At 41.4% G+C, this 20,015-nt stretch overlaps 1 protein-coding gene across 1 annotated transcript in view; it reads left to right on the top strand.

The window, feature by feature from the left end:
* FMN2 (formin 2) overlaps positions 1-20,015 on the top strand; it is a 152,744-nt gene that overhangs the window by 56,089 nt on the left and 76,640 nt on the right. The window contains exon 7 of the mRNA XM_082214968.1: positions 19,810-19,897. Coding sequence (XP_082071094.1) covers positions 19,810-19,897 — 88 coding nt within the window. The remainder of the gene's footprint in view (positions 1-19,809; positions 19,898-20,015) is intronic.

Here is a 20,015-nt window from a genome sequence, read left to right as displayed (position 1 = left end):
AGAGTAATTAATAAATTGTGTAGCTTGAACAGAGAAAATGCAAGTTAAATGTGGAGGCTGCTGGACACAAAAAAGACACGGCAAGGGCAGGATAGCCCAGTTGATTAGAGCGTGGTGCTGATAACACCAAGGTTGCAGGTTTTATCCCTGTATGGAACAGATGCCTATTCCTGCATTGCAGGGGGTTGGACTAGGTGGTCCATAGGATCCCTTCCAGCTCAACAATTCTATGATTCTATCCTGAAGGGGGGGGGACGTGGAGAATTGGGGAGATGCCTCCCTTTTTGTGTGGAATCTAAACCTCAGTCATCAATGTTAAGCATCAGTGGAAATGATAAGCATTCATTATGACTTGCTGTTGTATAGAATAGTATGTGACAAATCTGGGAAGCTAGATAATTTTAGCCTTGCTAACTTTGTGACTGAAGGGTTGCTTTTAACGAAAACAAAGGGGACAAGTTATAGATGTATAAATAATGGCTATGCAGATTAAGCAGCATTGAAACTTATTGCATTCAGGCTTTGTTTAGTGCTAGAGAATATGTAAAGTGGATCCCACTAGAAATGTTTGTGCAAGGTAAGGTATCCCTGTCGGCCACCTTATTATTCTGGAGCCTTGGAGGGTGGCTCCTGGGCCAGTCTGCATGCATGTCTGTACAGACCATCTAAATCCTAGAAAGACTAAACGGCTTGTCTATAGTGTTGGGTTAGCACTTAAACTGGACCTTATCATTTGACTTTGTAATAATCATATCTGAAGCAAAATCCTGTTGTTATTGTTCTTTGCAAAACATGCGATGGTCTAGGTCAGGGGTGGCCAACTCCCAAGAGACTGCGATCTACTCACAGAATTAAAAACTGTCAGTGATCTACTGCCTTTTGGGGGGTTCAGGTCAAAGTTGTTGAGCATTTTTTTTAGGAAAGAAAGCACTGTTTTGGGGGGTTCAGGGCAAAGCTGTTGAGCTTCTTTTAGGGTGGAAGGGGAATAGACACTCACCAACAGATTGCTGAGGAAACAAACAGACTCACTCAGTTAAGTCTGTCTTCCATTCTGCATATTGTGCAACAATGGAGGGCAGGGAGAGGGGGCAGGGCTAATTTACTAATGGAAAGGGACCCAGCAGTCGACTGTGATCTACCAAAACCTCCCAGGGATCTTCTAGTAGATCGCAATTGACCTGTTGGACATCCCTGGTCTAGGTAAACTGCAACTGACAGGGCACTATAGTCAACTAATGCATGAAATGAACTCCCACTGAAGATTACCGCCTTGAAAGAAAAAAAATATTTGCTGGCAAATGTAAATGTGGCATCAAATCTAATGTGCACCCTAATTTTTGCAATGTAATTTGGCAAATAAAGGTGCACATTAGACTCAAGTAAATATGGTAATTATTTTGATATCTTCTTGGATGTACTGATGCTTTTTCCAGTTAGAGTTAGAGTTACGAACCCAAGTTATAAGGATTCTTATTTTCATTTCACCATGTTCCATTGAACAAACTTTCCCCCCCCCCAATAACAGAAGAGCCAAAAGTAGGTATCAGAATATAGTATTTCAAAACAAGGCTGTTTTTATGATGAAATTTAATCTGTTATGAGCATCCATTTGATATCTTCGTCAACCAATCATTTGACATTGCTTTGTTGATCTGCATAACTTATACCGAATATCAGTTAAACAGAAGTCTGTATTGTTTCCCAGATTTCTTAAATATATTATTTTGAGTAGCTTTATGGTTTGGGGAAAAACGGTTCTAACCCCTGTTGTCTTCCACTGAAGATCTTGCCAGACCATATATGATGGGATAGCTGTGTATTCAAGTAAATGGGTGTGTATGCTGTTACGTTTGACCTTAAAACACACACACACACACCATGAGATTTAGCAAAACAAACCTCTGCAAACAATAAAATAATGGCTACTGGGATGGGTTTGGCAAAAGGTGGTTAAATAGGCAGGCAGTAGTTGTGGTGAAATATTAGTGGTTGTGGTTTCTAATGTCGGGCAATGTTTGTTTTCTTTGCAAAGGAAAGCACTTTATTACAGTTATGTTTTTTAAATATATATATTTGAACTGGATACCCTTAAAGGTCTGCAAAAGGACATGTTTTCTGCAAAACACAGAATCCAACAAAATTCAGTTAAAGAATATGACTATATGGAACTACCTTACAGATCATTGGCCCACCTAATCCAGTACTGTAAACTCTGATGGCAGCAGTTGACTAAGGTTTTTCAGAAAAGACTTTTCGCAGCCATGCCACCTTAAAAAACAACACTTAAAAAAAATACCATGCTATTGATTTTCAGATATAACAGGACTAAAGGAACAACAATAGCATTATTATTTAATTAAAACAAACAAACAAACTTGAAATGCTAGAGATTGGTCTTTGGATCTTTTTATCAAAAATAAAATGTTGCATTGTATAATCTTGAGCTCTATACAGAAGTACGTGTGCTTGCAAGATCTCTTCCTGGCATCACGGGGTCACAGGATTGGGCTATGGTGCCACTGTGCTCACGAGGCATCCTGGTAGCTTGCAAGGCTTAAAAGAAAACAACACATTTGGATAGCTATATGGCACTGCCTGCAGTCAAAAACCAGAAACAGCAAAGAAATAAAGATATAACGAGAGCATACCTATTAGGTGATCAGACCAGAGCCTCCCGCTTCTTTAAGCAACCAGCCCATGTGTTCTCTAACAGAGAATATGGTTTTCCTGGTCTCCCCTAATGGGGCTAAATCTGATATTAATCAGCCTGATCATGCACATGCTTTTCACTCTCCATCATCCTCAGAGGAGGAGGATTTCAAGAGGCAGCATCCACTCAAATCTTTCCCCTCCCCAGGAGCTCCTCATTGCCTCAAAGAAGATGGATATCAAGATGATGGCTCAAATTCTCAGGTTGTGCAGATCACTCCATGGTCCAAACATCATGCCAGGACCCTTCATTAGATTCTCCTACCATACCAGTGGGTGATTACTCATAACAGACATTGGCATATCAAGGTTTCTATAAGAATCAAAGCAGCCATGAAATAGTGGAGTAGAGATGCCAACTGCAGGAAAGACACTCCTGTCCAGGATCTACACAAGACAATAATTATGACAGGTGCCAGTCTCTTGATCCAGGCAAAGCAGTTCCCATCAGAAGCACAAAACAGTGTCAACTGGCTGGAACTCTGGGTGTCCCAGTAAGACATACAACACTTCCCTCTACAACACCAGTCTCTCCACATCCTTCTGTGGTCTGACAGCATCAGTGTGAAATTGTATATCAGTTGGCACCAGATCCCTTGACCTCCAGCAAGAGTCGGCCCACTCATGAACTGGGTAGAACGCCACCTCCTGAGCCCCTCAGCCAGACCACCTGCATCACACTGGATCCAGGCAAATGGACACTGCACCGGCAGGTCGTCAATCAACTTCACAGTCAGTGTAGTCCATTTTTGGTAGACCTCTCCTATTTCTACAACCCACACACAGAAGGGTGAGATGCCCCATTGTCTCCTTGGCCATCAGGTCTGCATTATGCATTCCCACCAATTGCAGTTCTCCCAAGGGTTCTCCGAAAGATCTGGTAAGAACAAGGCTATGTCATACTGATAGCTCCCTTCTGGAGCCAGGCACTTTCCCAAAAAGTTTCTTCTCCTGCCTCATGACCAGGGTAGAGCAAGTGACCCCATTATGCCATTGCAGATCTACATTTTAGATGAGCACCAATCATACTTTTTCCATTGTGTTGACTGTACATGTTTAAATTGTGTAAAATGTATTAACTTAGGCCTGCCTTTAAAGAACTTAAGCTGATGCTTAATTCAGCCATTAAGCTTTTTGACTAGAGTAATTTATTCAGAATAGGTCACTCCATTATTGTACAATCTTCTGCGGAATGGTTTTGTTTGTTTGTTTGTTTGCTTGCTTGTTTCTGGGTTCAGCTTGAAGTTGTAGTCACACCTTTACAGGAGGGCTGGACAAAATGATAATAGGCAACCATTTAAATATATATTCAAGGGTCTTCCAAGGTGTGTGTTAAACTTCCCAAAGTTCAAGGGGGGAAGTGGGTGTTTAGGTTGGAGAGTTTAGTACATACTATTTCCTTTCTAAGGTGGACAAAGGGCTGGCTTCTTTTCTTATAAAGAACAACAACTTGTGGCTTGGCACACTTTGCTTGTAAAGTCTAGCCTTGAAGACAGAAATTTTAAAGAGAAGCCAGGCCTCAGACCCACCTCACAGTGGAATTTGTTAGCAATACAACACCCGAAATACAGACAACATTTGCCACAATCTCAGAATGTCCATGAATTCCTTCCTCATTTTGGTTAAAAGATCTGGCAAGGGTAAGGGAGAGGATTTTGTGCTGCCCTGCTTTAAAGCCCTAAATAGTTTAGGGCTAGGATACTTGTGACCATCCATGAGTGCCTCATACTGAGACAGAAAGATGGGATATGTATGCTTTTAATAAACTAGCTAACAAATCTAGCAGAGATAGCTGAATTCAAGGTATTAAAATGATTGCATTAGTAAAGTACTGTATATTGGTTGTATTCAACATAGCACTAAGTCATGGTGCTGTCAGGACAAAGATTACTGCTAGCACAATAGGACTTTGCCACCTCACACCCCTGCATACCTTAAGTCTGTTCTAGGGGTCTTCCCAACCCTCCTGAGCAAATCTAGGGAGAGTTTGGGGCACACAAGGGGTGAAGAGAGAGGTGGAAATCCTGTTGTGTGCTAGAGGTAATTTTTCTGCTGATGAGACTGTTAGTAGAATACCATCCAATTTCCTGTTCCATTTAAGCAGTATTTTCAAAGGTAGTGGAGGTCAACAAGATTAGTCTTTATACAAATATTTATTATTATCCTTAACCATTTCTATTCTGCTTAAAACATATTTCAAAGTGTTGTATAACTTTTTTAAAAAAATACAAAATATGCAGTTCATATATAAGCAGTTTGCTGTGCCAAAAGAAAAGCTGCAGTAGGTGCCCACAAATCCAAAATTCAGAATAGCCATACATATATTGCATAGCCCTGCTGGATCAGACCAAAAGGTCACCTAGTCCAGTTTCCTGTCCTCACGGTGGCCAACCCAGTGCCCCAGGTGGAAGCCCACAAGCAGGGCCTGAGTGTTGTTGCTGTTTATTGATATCCTGCCCTTCTCCCTGAAAGGGACTCAAAGCAGCTTATAGCTAAAATAGAAACTAAGGTGTGTGTCACTGTGGCCAAATAAGTAATCTTTGCTTTCATGATTCCAAGCAACACATATTAAAATCAGTTTCCTGGACATCAGATAGGTAACATAACTTTAGGAACACCAATGCCTGAAGGCATTTATCTGCATTTTTGGACAAGGGAAAAAATAAGCCAAAATATGCACATTGGTGCATACAGACTTTTTGCAGCCACTTCGCTCTTCCCTTCACATGAACAGTTTAACAATCCAGGATTCATCACAGCACAATAGCTTCTCATTATATGTGAACCTGGAAACTGTTTAATGGCTTCAAAACAAACCAGAAAATGATTTCAAGTTGGCTTAATATCCTGGCTTGTTTGGAATCATTAACCTTATTTTATGGGTTCACATGTAATGGGAAGCTATGATTAAGTGCTCAATCCAGCTTGTTCATCTGCTTGCATCATCAAAAGAGGAGTGGAGCTGCTGCAAAGGAGCTCTGTGCATCCCATGCAGCTCATGCATATCATCGCTTATTAAGACTGGCTTAGTGTTGCATGCAAATGCAGCCACTTATAATCTTGAAACTGATCACGTGCATACTGGCCAAAATGCAGATATCACATTCCTGTAGTAGGATTCTGCCTTTGGCCACATATGCTTCTGATGTTTATCACTGTTACCACCTTTGACCCCCCCCCCAACTAGGACTCCCTTTGAGACCCACATGTGGTACAAGTGCTGTATGTACAGATCCAGACACAGAAAATACGCTTGCAGTACCTTATGCACACCCAGGCCTGATCATTACTGTAACAGGACAATTGATGCTCAGCATATATCAATTAATAGTGGTAACTATGACAAACTAGAGTACCCATTAACAGCTATAGCTGGTGTGCCAACTACAGCCATAATGGGATATGGATGTCCTGACTATGGTGATTCACGTATTAGCAACCTCTAAACTTAATTATTACAATGCATCCTATGTGGGGCTACCCCTGAGCCTGATCCAGAACCTCCAGCTGGTGCAAAATGATGCAGCTAGTCTGTTGATGGGGACAGACTGTCACCAACTCAAGACTCTGGTGCTAAAAAGCTTGCACTGCCTGCCTATATGTTATCAAGCCAGGTTCAAGCTGCTGAACTACAGGCAGATGACGATGACTTTCTTGTTCCAGCAGGCATTTTAAGCCAATGCTGAGTGTTATGAATTTTTTTAATTGTTTTATAGTCCCGTTGGGGGAGGGGTTGTTTTTAGTAGACCCCATAAAAGTGCAAATAATGAATTGGTGTAGAAATGTCTGAAATAAAAACAATAATAACTTTAGTGATCACAAACAGTGCTGAACAAATGCTACTGTTAATGTCACTTAAAAGCCTGTGGGCTTCCGTAATGTTACATCACATTGTTGACTCAGCTTTGTGAGCTGCGCCTACTATAAAATCAAAAGCACTTGTGCTTACTCTCTTACCCACATCCTTATACTGGTGAACTTTTGTTTTTCTTTACCCAGCCATAGTTTTCCGGACCATTTCCTAGTTTTGATTTTGTCTTCCGAGTATAAAGTGGGACTTTCTCCTCAAGCTAAATAATTGTTTATGAGAGGAGAACTGTAGTGAAAATTAAGGCCATGATCCTGTATATAGACACTTGTACTTAAGTTCCATTGAAATCAGTAAGATTTAATGTTGGCGTAATTATTCTAAATCTCATAATCGTTTGCAATCTAAGGAGCCCTAACTGAAGCAGCAGATTAATTCAACAAGGATGTTGTGTCCACATAGCTTTTTAAAACATCATCTTCATTTTAATTGTTTGGCAACATTAACTCTTCTGTGAGTGCTGTTTATAAGATGGCTTATCACAATGACCTTACATTCTTCATCCACCCCAGTCCTGGATAACATTGCAAGAAAGGGATTTATAAATTGGCCACAGTTTGACAAACTGAACTTGTATATAGATGGAAGCCTAATTAATGTTCATAGTCATTTGTTTCATCCCTCATAAGTAACTTGAGGACTGCTTCCTTAGGAACACAACTGTTGTTGAAAAATTGGCTCTTGCAGATCTAAGTGATTTCAATTCTTTGGAGAATATTATCTAACTTTAAAAAAAAACAACAACCATTTGAAAGGATGTACCCATAGCCAGAAACTGTCAGCAAGGAACTGCTTGGTTTTCATCCATTTGGAAACCTCATCCTGAAAATGCCTGAGTAGAAATTGTGCATCCAAATCATACAGTTCTGTGTAGGTAGTTCATAGAAAGTTAAAATGTGCCACATGCACTCTTCTTTAAAGACTATTCTATGTGCATGAGAAGCCAGTTCTCTGCAGAGATGCTGGACGTTGGGAGAAACCAAGACTTACTTTTCCCCACCTCTTCTCTATTAGTATAGCAGTAATGCCCAACTTAGAAATAGAAACATACATACAAAACAGATACTACCCATAAGGTAAGAGCTACTACTGGGGATGTGTTTAAGCTGTGACCAGGTAGAAAATCCCCCTGTTACATCCTGTGCAAGGCAAAAGGAGCAAAACACTCTTCTCATGCTACTTGGGTATGGAAATGCCATTCATTTACAAACATAAAAATAAACAAGCCGGTATTTTCACTGAGAGACTTCTGAAATAAGCAAACTATCACTGCCCATTGCAATGCAAGCAGTGATAGAGCCAGCTGGATGGCTAACTGAATAGCATTCCGTGGCTGAAAAGACTCTATTCCCCATGTCCACTCACTGCACCACATGGTCCACTCACTGGATGATGACTCCATGGAGCAATCCTTAACATGTTTCCTTTCAGACATACACACAAGCCCCATTCCCCAAATCTCTTCACTTAGTCCATGATATTCCTATGTTGAACAGGAAAAGTCAGCAGAAAGTTACCTGAATGCAATTAAAACCTTTCGTGTGATTGGGGACCATGTTAAAGCAGATTAAAGTCTGTCTGTTCACCCTTATCCTGCCCAACACCAACTTTAGACGTTGATTTACAATTTCTGATGGGGAACAGAGAGCTTCGCATTATAAACATTTTGATTACTTTGCAACCCAGCTCTCTGGTTGACTTCACTCAGTACCTTCATGCTGATGTGAAAAAGTGGTGCTATGTAGGAAGCAGTGTTAGAATGAGCACTCACACTATATTGTGGGTGCCTTTTGCGGGATTGTGTGCGGTGCTACAGTTCCTAAGGAACTTGCTAGTAGAAGGGGGCTGGCCTGCTTCTCAGTGTATTATTCAGAGGTTCATGCCCAGCCTCACCTTCCTGGGAAGTGGGGCCAGACCCATTATAAATGGGGGGAGGAGCCGTTATTAGCCAGGCTCTGGACATTCACCCTCCCTACCCTCCCTTTGTTAATATTTCTTGTTTACAGGTTAACTTTTTCTTCCTGTTTAGCAGGCGCTGCTACGGTCTTTGACTGGTTGCTGTTGAAGGACTGGGAAGAATGTTTCCTGCATTGGCAGGTTTTGTCTTCCCATTAGCAATTCATTACAACTTTGGCAGTTATGGCCTTGGGTGGAATCCTTTAGTCTTTTGTTCCCTATAATGGTTGTGTGTGTGGGTGTGAAGTGGTGACTCACCCCCCCCCCCGCGGCGATTCCAGGGTCCCCTCTTATAGGGGTTACATAAATTGGTGTCACTGGCCATACACTGAAAGGTTGTCAGTGAACTACCCTGCGTGTGGGGATATGGGCTCAGCTGCCTGCCTACACTTACATCGTGCAGAGCACCCCCATATCCTATTTACCCTGATGTTCCCCAGTTCCCTGGCTGGGGGACTGGGAAGGATACACGCCCAAGGCCTAAGCCAAGGTCTTCCTACATTCAGAAGTTTAATAAAGTTGGGCCTAATTTTAATTACATAACGTTGTCAGAGTCTTTATTTCCTTTCCCACCTTCCCTAGGGGCTAGGGCTGTCGTGCCTAGTCACGCAAACTGAGATATGAAAGCTAGGAGCTAAATGCTACCTTAAATCTAGCTTATGGCTGTAACAACGGAATGTCTAGGTGTGCTTTTTTATAACAAGAATACAAAGCTGAAAATGAACGAACTGCAGCTAAACTATTACGTTCGTTTTTCAGATGGTCTAATCCTTCCCCTGCCCACCTCCCTAATATTCTTAAGAGGGCCTCTTCTCTAGTCTTCAGAGACTAGCTGGAGGCAGGGAGGCAGAAAAAGGGCCTCCTTTCCTTCCACTCTGCAGTTTGAATCTGAAATCTTAGGCGCAGTACTGCACCCAAAGCTCAGAAACTGCTTGCCCTAATGAAATTTCCTGTCACAAAATGTGCCTAGAAAAATTGGAGCTTCAAACACTGTTTGGAAGGTTCTGCCTTTTTGTCGCTTTGCCATTGTTGCATTTGCATAAGTCGATGTCCACAGGTGCTGCATTTGCATCATGAGTATCTCCTAAAGTTCAACAGTTTGAGTTTCTGTTCAGACCCCATCTCTGTCCCAGTGAAAGCACTTCTGAAAAGCTCGTCCCTCTGCAGGTGCTTTATGTGAAACTGTAAGCATTTAGCAGCTCTCTGCAACTATGTGGAGCTTACGCATGCTAGAGCTGACACAACCCAACAGTGGCTGTGCTGGCATTCATGAGCTTCCATGCACATTGGATGGTTCTATGAATATTGTATGAGGATCAAAGCTCAGTCATACCTGGAATAGAAAGGATTTGAATGTTTCCGCTTATTAGTGGAAGCACCACTAAAACTTTTCAGCAGTGCTCAGGTGGGGGCAGTAATGTCTAAAACATCCATGTGTGCATCCAAGCCCCACAGAGCTCTGGCTTTAGGCTTCACTGCTTTCTTTTTTGTGCTGTATCAGGCTTTTAAAAACTCAGCTCTAAGGATCCACCTTTCTTTATAAATCTATGAGCCTATTCTGTCACAAAAGGCTGTTAGTTCCATGAAATAATAAGCTAAATGTAGTCAAAGAGTGGTATTTCAGGAAAGAAAGAAAAATAGGCTTCTTCTCTTTTTTTTGGCCAGTTTAAACATCCCTTCGCTTGTCTTCAGCACTTTTTAAAACTGAGGATTCTGTGATTCTTTCTAATGAGAGAAATGTTTAATCTCTTGTTCTGTCCCCAGTTGGAGAATGTGTTATTTATTGTTTTTACATATTACTGTGCATGTGAATCTAAACAATCTGATAAATTTTTCATCCAATGTCATACAAAGGGGTATTAAGCTATAGCAAATATATTAAACAGGGATTAGTTCTGTAAAGCAGCTCATGTAATTGTATTTGTTCCACCCAGCCAGTTGAATCTTCTAATGATAAAAACAAAATGAAAGGTTGCTTACAGTTTAAAGACTTTGATTTACAAAATAGAATATTAGGATTGATTGGGGGAATGAGTAGTGAGAGAAATTGAAACGTATGCTAGGGGTGTTTTCATTTTTCTTAACATGGCTGTGGTTCTGACACGCATAGGCAGCATTAAGTTATGTGGAAGTTATATTTAATATTGAATAATGAATGAAAAGATGTTTGTCATGACATAAGATGGGAAGGTTCTGTCGCAAAGTGCAGCTACACACTCTTTGCACCTGAAAGGACATCAGAAGAGGATAATGGGTGACAATAAAGAAAATTGAAATGAGAATGTGTTTTTCCTAGCTTGGAAACCTAGTGCAACTGGCAGGAATGCTATTTTTAAATAAAGAATTTCTAAAGCCAGTGGTCATATATTCCAGACCCTTCAACATGTTACAGATGAAAATAGGAACGTGCTTATAACACCCCTGTTCCCATAGTAAGTAAGGAACACTTCTTAAGCTCCCCCATTACAAATGGCAGGAAGCACCACTATGTCTGCTTTTTGCTGTATTTATTTACTCTACAACAGCTTGTCCTGTGCTGTTTTAAAAACCATGTAGGTGTGTGTTCCTTTGTTAAAGATATGCTAGAAAAACAAAATGTCACACAATCTCGTGTCAGTCATTGAAAACAAGCTTCACCAGGCTTATTATGCACTATATGAAGCCTTAAATGTTAGTATGAATTTACATATATGTGTTGGAGAGTCTAGAGCCATGTTTTCCCCTTCCCCCACCCATGCAGAGATTTAATCGTATACATGGGGAAGGAGACTGAACTCTGAAGAATGTCAAACTGGCAACTCACACTTGCAAAATTTAGGCATCCCAACAAATAAAAAATAGGGATAGGATAGTATAGTACCTGGGGCAGGGACCAGAATACCAGGACTGTCATGGCTGATTGGAGACATATGACACAGATGACTGCATTTCTAATTTTATTACTGTAGGGTTTTAGGTCTCTCAGACTACAGAAATTCAGGTCATGAATGTTGACAGTCACCTAAATGTGTCAGTGAACATTCATTTGTGTGAGCAGAAGCTCCTGCTTGTATGTTGGATGGGATAAAGTCTCTCAGAGCTTACTCAGACAAGCTCTGGGGTTGCATGGCTTCTTCCCCCCCATACCGGGTGAAAGTGCTAGACAGTGAAAATTGAGGAATTAGGTCATTTGTTTTCGAAATTTACAACGTTTGTTAGAATTCATCCCATTCCAGACATTAGCCTTAAAGGGGAGAGTGTACAGAAGTTGGGCTATGCTGCTGACACTATACCTGTCTTCATGTCCCTGACCTAACCATGCCCCCACATAGATACCTAAAAAGGAACCCCTCCACATGAGCAGCGATTCACATGTTGGGACTCCATACAATAGGAGCACTAGCTTTGTGAAAAGTAGGCCTTTAAAAAGTAGGAAGAGGGAAAGCATGGCAGTCTCTTAACCTTCATGAAGAGACCAGGAGGCTGCCATCTTACTGCATGGTTTCTACTCCTCCTCTCCCCAAACGTTGGAAGCGACTGTAACAGGGTTCTTGTTTAATCAGGATTCTTGTTTATAGAAATTTAATAAATAAGGAGGATCAGAAATCCTCCAAATCCAGCCAAGGCTCAGCTCTGGTGGACCCAGAGCTCAGCCATTATAAATAAATAGTAATAGTGAGAGAGAAAGAGTTCTGAGGGGCTAACATCCAGGGCCTTGGAGTGCCCTGTGAGACGAAAGAAGGGGAATTTCCAGCAATAAGCTTCCCTTTTTTCAAATAGTTTAAACCTTGATCAGAGTTTTCAGTGTTCAAGTTGGGCCAAAGCTTTTCTTAAACTTTAGGAGGAATTTTGTTTTGAAAAGGGTGGAAGAGGGAACACATGTTTCACAGACGGCACCTGATCTTTAAAGCTGCAGATAGGAGGGGACAGTGTTCATATAGCCACCCACTCCTGAGTAGTGTGAAAGAAGAGAGGGAGAGAGACTCACTGTCAACATATTTATTTTAGTAGGTATCACAGAATTGTAGAGTTGGAAGGGACTCCAAGGGTCATCTAGTCCAGCCCCCTGCAATGCCGGAATCTCAGCTAAAGCATCCATGACAGATGGCCACCCAGCCTTTGCTTAAAAACCTCCAAGGAAGGAGAGTCTACAACCTCCCGAGAGAGGCTGTTCCACTGTCAAACAGCTCTTACTGTCTGAAAGTTTTTCCTGCTGTTTAGGTAGTGTCTCTTCAAAGCTTCATCTTCAGTTATGTGCTCTCTGTTATTTTTAGGCCTATATTTTAGTTGTATTTGTAGGAATACAAAAATTCTGTTATTTGCAAATTACACTCTTTTCTCCTGGGAAAAAAAATTCTGATTTATAGAGGTAAAAGCACCAGGTTCAAAATCAAAATAAACCAGCCCATGACACCCTGCATAATCACTGAAAGAAAAATGCCTTTAGTACCATAGTAGCAGTAACATTCATTCTTGGCACCATTTCTAATCTGTATGGGAAGTCACATGGCATTTCTATTGCATTTTCTTCTGTTACCACTTTTGAATAAAACATTGTTGCTAAACTATGGGATTAACATCTGGGAGAAGAGCTGCCATAGCTAAGTAATACCTACTTGGCCTAGTTTTACAGTCTTAAAAAGAGACATTACATTTGTCATTTAGTAATTACTATTGTACTGTTGAGTTGAAAACCTCTGGCTCATTTTACTAGTGTCAACTAGTAATTTGGCCAGTTGTAATGAGTAACAACTTTGAGACATTGTTAATATCAGCAATTAAATTTGTTCCAGAAAGTAGAACTTTTGGAAAACAAATTCTGCATGAGGTAGATACTATTTTGGGGGAAGGGGTTTTTTCTTTTTTCTTTTTCTTTTGCTCCAAGTATTTAATTATCTGACATCTGTATTGCATTGCCTTTCATTAAATATCTGACTCTTTTTGCTTGTGTTATCTATACAGGAACAAATTTGGCATGTCACTGTTTACTGATCAACAGTACAGGCCACTCAACAGTTAGGAACTTGGTCATAGACTTTAGCATGCTGATAGTATCGTTAGCTTCCTTTATATTTTTAAAAGTTGTTTTTAAAGTGCAGTTCCAAACTCTAAACTAAAAAAGGGGAGATTTCTATTGTGTCTGAAATTGTTTGATCTCTTAGAGATTTGATTAGCAAACTTTTGTAGTTTCTCTGCGTAATGGCGTCACTAGTCTGTAGCCTGTAGGCTTACATGGCTGCAGTTAATGGGTTTGTTTTATTTCTAATTGTGGGAACTGCTTTAGGCCTTTATGCTAATATTCATATTTTGTGAATTAGCCATGTATTGTTGCAGCCACCGTGCTGGAGGAAATATGATACTATTGAATTCATTCAGCATTTATTTTTATTTTGGTGAATATTTAACTTTATATGTGCTGGTGACCAAATAAAGACAATTGCCACATGTTCCCTATTCATTAGATTTATGGACCTTGGTGGGCACCAAACTAGAAATAAATGTATAGTATGATGTGCACAGTTTTTTTAAATTGACCCCCAACTATCCTGACACCATCCCCATCTGGATGAAAACCAGGGCTGGGCCTACCATTAGACAGCGTGAGGCATCTCAGGCAGCTAATTTGACCACATTTTGCCCCCAAACCTGAGGCTTCCTATCCCTGGTTCATTTCTCTTCTACTCCTGTTGCCACTGTACTCCAGACGCAACTCTATGGTTTGGCTTTGTTGAAGAGATACCAGCCATGGTATCATGAAAGGGCATATGGTATCATGGAAGGGCAAATGATGTTAGCTATTTAATGTATTGTTATTGTATCTTTATTGTCGTAAAGGTAGGAGGCATTTGTGGGATCTTTTGGTCTCAAGTACCAAAATAACTTGGTTTTGAGTACTATGCACTTTAACTTGGGGGTCTGGGATACTATTTGCTTTTCCTGCTTAGGTGTTGGACAGATGCAGCTGTGACAGATACATAAAAGGAAGAGACTCGCCTGGCTTGCACTTCATTCCAAACCAGGGAGTGGGAATGTCTTTCAGCCTGAAGCCCACACTCTGTCGTGGGGAACCTTTCAAGGGCAGCATGCCAGTGGTGGGCAGGGCCAGAGGCAAAAAGTGGGTGGAACAATGGATGTTGATGCTTACTTTTGTAAACCCAAAACTGGAGGTTTCTGTACACAAACACACACACCTCTCCCTCTCTCTCCATCCTTCAGTCAAGAAAAAGCACTCAGGGAGGGTGTGAAGCAGGGATGGTGAGAGATGTGGCCTAGGAAGAGGGGGCTGACATGGGGAGGTGTCACAGTCTAGGGAGAGTCCTGCGGATTAGATAAAGGGGTCTGGAGGACCACATTTTGCACCCAAACCTGAGTCTTCCTATCCCTGGTTCATTTCTCTTCTACTCCTGTTACCACTGTACTGCCAGACGCAACTCTCTGGTTTGGCTTTGTTGAAGAAATACCAGCCATGAGTGCAGATTTGGATGTGGCACATGGCAGGAGCAGGGAGGGGACAAAGTAGCTGTGATTTTCACCCTATGTATTTGCACACTGTATTTGCTATGTACCGTATTTTTCGTCCCATAGGACGCACCTAGTTTTTTGGGGGGGAAATAAAGGAAAACATTTTTTCCTTTATTTCCCCCCAAAAACAAGGTTGGGGAACAGCGGGATGGCGGCGCTGCGTCTCCCCGCTGTCCCTCGAGCTTGTGGGGCTGGCCAATGTCTGCCCGGCGTGAGGGGCACTCTGCTTCAGGGCGCCCCGTGCACCGGGTGGCAGGCTGCTATCCGCAGCGCGGGGAGCCCTGCGGGAACTCCTGTAGGGCTCCCCACGCTGCGGATGCCTGCCCGGCGCAAGGGGCGCTCTGCTTCAGGGCGCTTCGCGCGCCGGGTGGCAGGCTGCTATCCGCAGCGCGGGGAGCCCTGTGGGAACTCCCGCAGGCTCCCCAGGCTTGCTGATAGCTTCCTGAAGCCTGGAGAGCGAGAGGGGTCGGTGTGCACCGACCCCTCTCGCTCTCCAAGCTTCAGCAAAAGCCTGTATTCGCCCCATAGGACGCACACAGATTTCCCCTTCATTTTTGGAGGGGGAAAAGTGCGTCCTATAGGGCGAACAATACGGTATTTGCTTAACTGTGGTTTATAATGACGCAACAGCAGAGTGTCTTATCTTTGCTTGTCAAGTAATCATTATATTGCTATTCTAAGATGAAACCTTGTTGTATATCAGATTTTTGGTCATTCTTTCCCAGTTTTCTTTCTTCTGACAATAAGCAGATCCCTTGCATCTCAGGCAGAGAGCCTTCCTGCTTTGAAGGAGATGCAAGGGATTGAAACTTGATTGAACCATGCAAAGTGTGTGCCCCACTACTGAGCTATGACTCTTAGCTAATACATGTTTTCTGTCTATTAGCTAAGAAATGTTTAGAACTTTCACCTGAAATGTAAAAATAATATGTTTTTGGTTAGTACATGTGTGCGCTTTTATCTTGTTTTTGTAGACTGAATGGGCCCAGCTAGATCTGCCAAGGACTTTTCCCACTTCCACTTGCATGTTTCTGACATATTTGTTTTAATATATTCTCTTTATCTATGCCTTTTTCTTCAAGTACCACCAGGCATCCCAGTTGTCAAGCTCCGCAGAAACTCTCAGACCCCTTCATCACATGCAGCAGTATATCACGGTTGTTAGCTTCACTTGACAGCTTGTGCTTCTGCGTACATGCATTACAGTAGGCTGTAGATGCACAATACTAAACTCAGTCAAGCTGCCAATCAATGACTTGGCTCTCAAATGCTGGTGTGATTGTTCCTCATTGCCTGCAGGTTCCTGCATAGGATGTACCACCCCAGCATGCAGGAATTTTTGAAATCAAATGGTAGCAATTCTAGAATGACACATGCATCCACACCCACACAATTAAGTCTTCTGTGGATATCATAAGCATTATAATGGACACCAGACACAGCATAACATTCACTCACTTAACACAGCTTTTGAACTCTTAATGGAAAAAGTCATTGTTACACTGCTGCTTACAACTCCTTTTGGTACTTGTTTAGTCATGGTTGGCTGCACCATTTAAATGTTAGAAATGTCTTGTCTGTGAATTCATTTCCTGTAAGTGGGTGATCTCCTGTGTTGGTCAGCACCTTCCACCTCCTAGACAAAGATTTTGTGCAACATATTCATGATTCATTATCTAAAGGCAATTCACAAAAAGGCACTTACCCAACAAATAAGATTATAATTTAGCATTTCTCTAATGGATGATGTTGGCATTAAGGGGCTTTCCAACTACCTGATCTCAGTATCTCTTAATAGTTGCCTGCTCTCTCTCTTTTCTTCTTCCAGAAAGCATTTTATGCATGTGGTATTGTGAATAGTCCCATGTAACTATAGCATTGAATTGAGATGTCACTTTCAACAAATAGATATGTTACTAAAGATTTTTAAATCCCAACAAACAATCCCGTTATTTTTCTAAGTACTTGAAAGAAAATGTTTTGAGGTGAAATCTAGAGGCAAAATTGAATGTTAATATTTGCAAAAGTGTGATACTCCAGCATTTTTGCTGAGGAACAAACCTTGGCTTCCCAGTTGTGGTTTGTTTAGGACAGGGCTGGGAAACTGGATCATCTAAGTCTGCAGGCCAAATCTTGATGCCTGGCAGGCTAAATTAGACCTGTGGGCTGGAGGGTCCCCACTCCTAGCGTGGGAGAAATAAACCACAAACACTGAGTTGAATATAATGCTAAATCAGCCACTCTGTGGTTTGTTTCCCCCTCAAGGGTAGAGGAGCAAAGCTGGAATTGCTTCAGCTGTGTGCTTCATTCGCAGATTAATTTACCTAACTTTGGTTTATGGTCAGCATTTTGTCTGAACATGACCAGTGTGTAGTAATTGTGCCCCTTGGAAGCTGTGAATTTCAAGTGACTGTTAAACAGTAAATTTCAGTGGGACTCAAGTCATGAATGTAATTAACATGTGCTTTTTTTTCTTTTTAAGTATAAGTACTAGCCTTGGGGAGCTTGAGCAGTATCAGATCTTCAGGGAGTAGCGAGGGAAAGTCTAACTCCTGCCCTCTGCCACAATCCTGGTGAACAGAGCTGGCCCATCAATGAGGTGGGGTGAAGCACCCGCCTCAGGTGACAGAGGCGCAAGAGTCAGCACCCTGCCGCTTCCACTGCTGCCGGAATGCTCCCCTCTCTCTGGCAAGTGCTGCTGTTCATCTTCCCTGCTCCTGGGGCAGAGAAGACATGCACCACCACCATGCAGAACACCCAAGCTCTGGCCAAGTTCAGTGAGAGATAGGCATTCCTGCATGTAGCATTGCCACTCATCTCCCCCACTCTGAGGCAGAGAAGATGAGTGGCAGTGCCACTCTGGTTCTTGCCAATTTCTGTGAGGGGGGCGGATTCTGGTGGCAGCAGAAGTTTGGGGGAGGCACAGTGGGTGGGAAGCGGGGAGTGGCGCATTCTCATTTCGCCTCAGGTGGTGACATGGTACAGGCTGCTCCTGCTGATTAAAATCTTCCCTCCGTAAATCTGCTGTTTTCATTAGGTAAGATGTGTTCATTGACACCAATGAAAACTTCCTTTCTAATGTAAGGGAGGGTGGATGATATTTCTCAGGATGACAGCGGGGGGTAGAACAATTTAAACTCTCCCTCTACACTCCCAGTAATCCAGCATCTGAGATGGCTCCATTTCAGCTGCTTTAAAAAAAAATTGTTAAAAATAAACTAAAACGTGTGTATTAATTGCATTCATACTAGTTTGGTCCTTAGGGTAGAACTGTGAGTGTATGTGACTGGATCGTCTGCATATTTTTAAAAGGCAGACATAGCTACAGAAACCTCAATGTGGATTCCTGGGTGGAATCTACACACATCTATAAACTATTTTGAAAATGCTTTTTTAAAAAAGCATTTTTTAAAATACATTGGAATTTCCATAAGGCTCACCATCGCCGTCAAGTGTCACATTGTATATTGCACTTAAAACACACTTAAAATGTTTTATTTGCAGCTGTATAGCTGAGTCCTATAGTTGAAATAGCTTCTCCGCCCAGCACCCTGCTCAAAGTTACCAGGAAAAGAAAAGGGTTAAATTCTTTATGTGTACAATATTGATCTGCATCCCCACATCCATTCCCATGGCTGCATATACCTTTAAAAAAAAGACCCAGAAAATCCAACCATGAATCTCCCACTGCCAATTCAGCCTTTAGGCCTGACTTCACATTCCCTTGCATCAGCTTTTTCTCTTTATTTTTTTCTCTTAGCCAGCATATTATTAATGTGCATATATTCTTTTTAGACTCTGTACTTCAAGTTACACAGAATAGTTTTATATACGCCTACCTCTTATGCCTGACAAAGCAGAGTTCTGTCACATTGATTTCAACCACATGCTTAAATCTTCCCAAAGAAGACTTGTTGGATCTAACACTTCTTAATTTTGATGGTTGAAATGTGTCTTTTTGATACCTATTGGATAGATTAAGGTTTACGGCATTGGATTCTGGTGTGTATTTTTTAATAAATGTGAGCTACCTTTCTTTTTTAAAAAAATTACACTTTTTAATCTAAAAATGGGAAAAGGAAGTGTTGAACTGGAATATATGTTGCTAATTCTTATCCTGCCAAGATCAAAGAAACTTTCTTCTGTGCTGTGATTATTCTTGCTTTTTAAAAATGCTGTATTTGTTTCTTTGTTTTTCCTTGAATTGGTCATAGCATCCCAATATGTGCATGGTTATTTTGCTTTTTTATATATATACTGCCGAATAAAGCAACTATAGAAATATTCCCACAGTTTTATCTTACATCTAATCTGGAAATAGTTGTGTGGTTTTGGAAGCAAAATCAAATATATCTGACAGCCTATTTTACAAAGGCTCTAACATGGATGAAAAAATGAAGCTAAAAGTGCACATGCTTCTGGATTGGGGGGTGGGGCAAGATTCCTCCTTGCAAAGGCTGAAAAGGTGTGAGGCATACAGTGGCCCCTCTAGTTACATGCTGCTCTGTGTATACTTCTGGGTTTCTCTGCGTGTGCATGCGCAGAAGCAGCGCCTCTGCCTACAGACTTTTCAGGTTGTGGGCAGACCCCCAGAACAAATTTAATTCGTATCAGTAGGGTCCACTGTACTTTGAATTTAATCATTTACAGTAATTTTATCAAACAGTTTGGGGCTCTTTAACAAGTAAAATATAGTTTGTGGGTACTGAGTTTATGATTTATGGCATGAAAAAACAACTTGCTGGGAAGTAACAACATTTTCTTTTCTTTGGCAGGTTGTCAAGTTATTAAGCAACAAAAGATCACAAGCAGTTGGGATATTAATGTCCAGTCTTCATTTAGACATGAAAGATATACAGCACGGTAAATGAAACAAACTTTTATTAGATAGATTTTATTCCATGAAATGGCTTTATCTTTTCCTATTGAAAATCATGGCCAGCGTTCTTTGTGAATGATACCTGTGCTGTCTGTCAGTAAA

The sequence above is a fragment of the Podarcis vaucheri genome (assembly GCF_965113315.1).
Source record: "Podarcis vaucheri genome assembly, chromosome: 3".
In the NCBI taxonomy this organism is placed as follows: domain Eukaryota; kingdom Metazoa; phylum Chordata; class Lepidosauria; order Squamata; family Lacertidae; genus Podarcis; species Podarcis vaucheri.
Note: the sequence above shows the minus strand (reverse complement) of the source record. Positions and strands in the feature narration are given on the sequence as shown.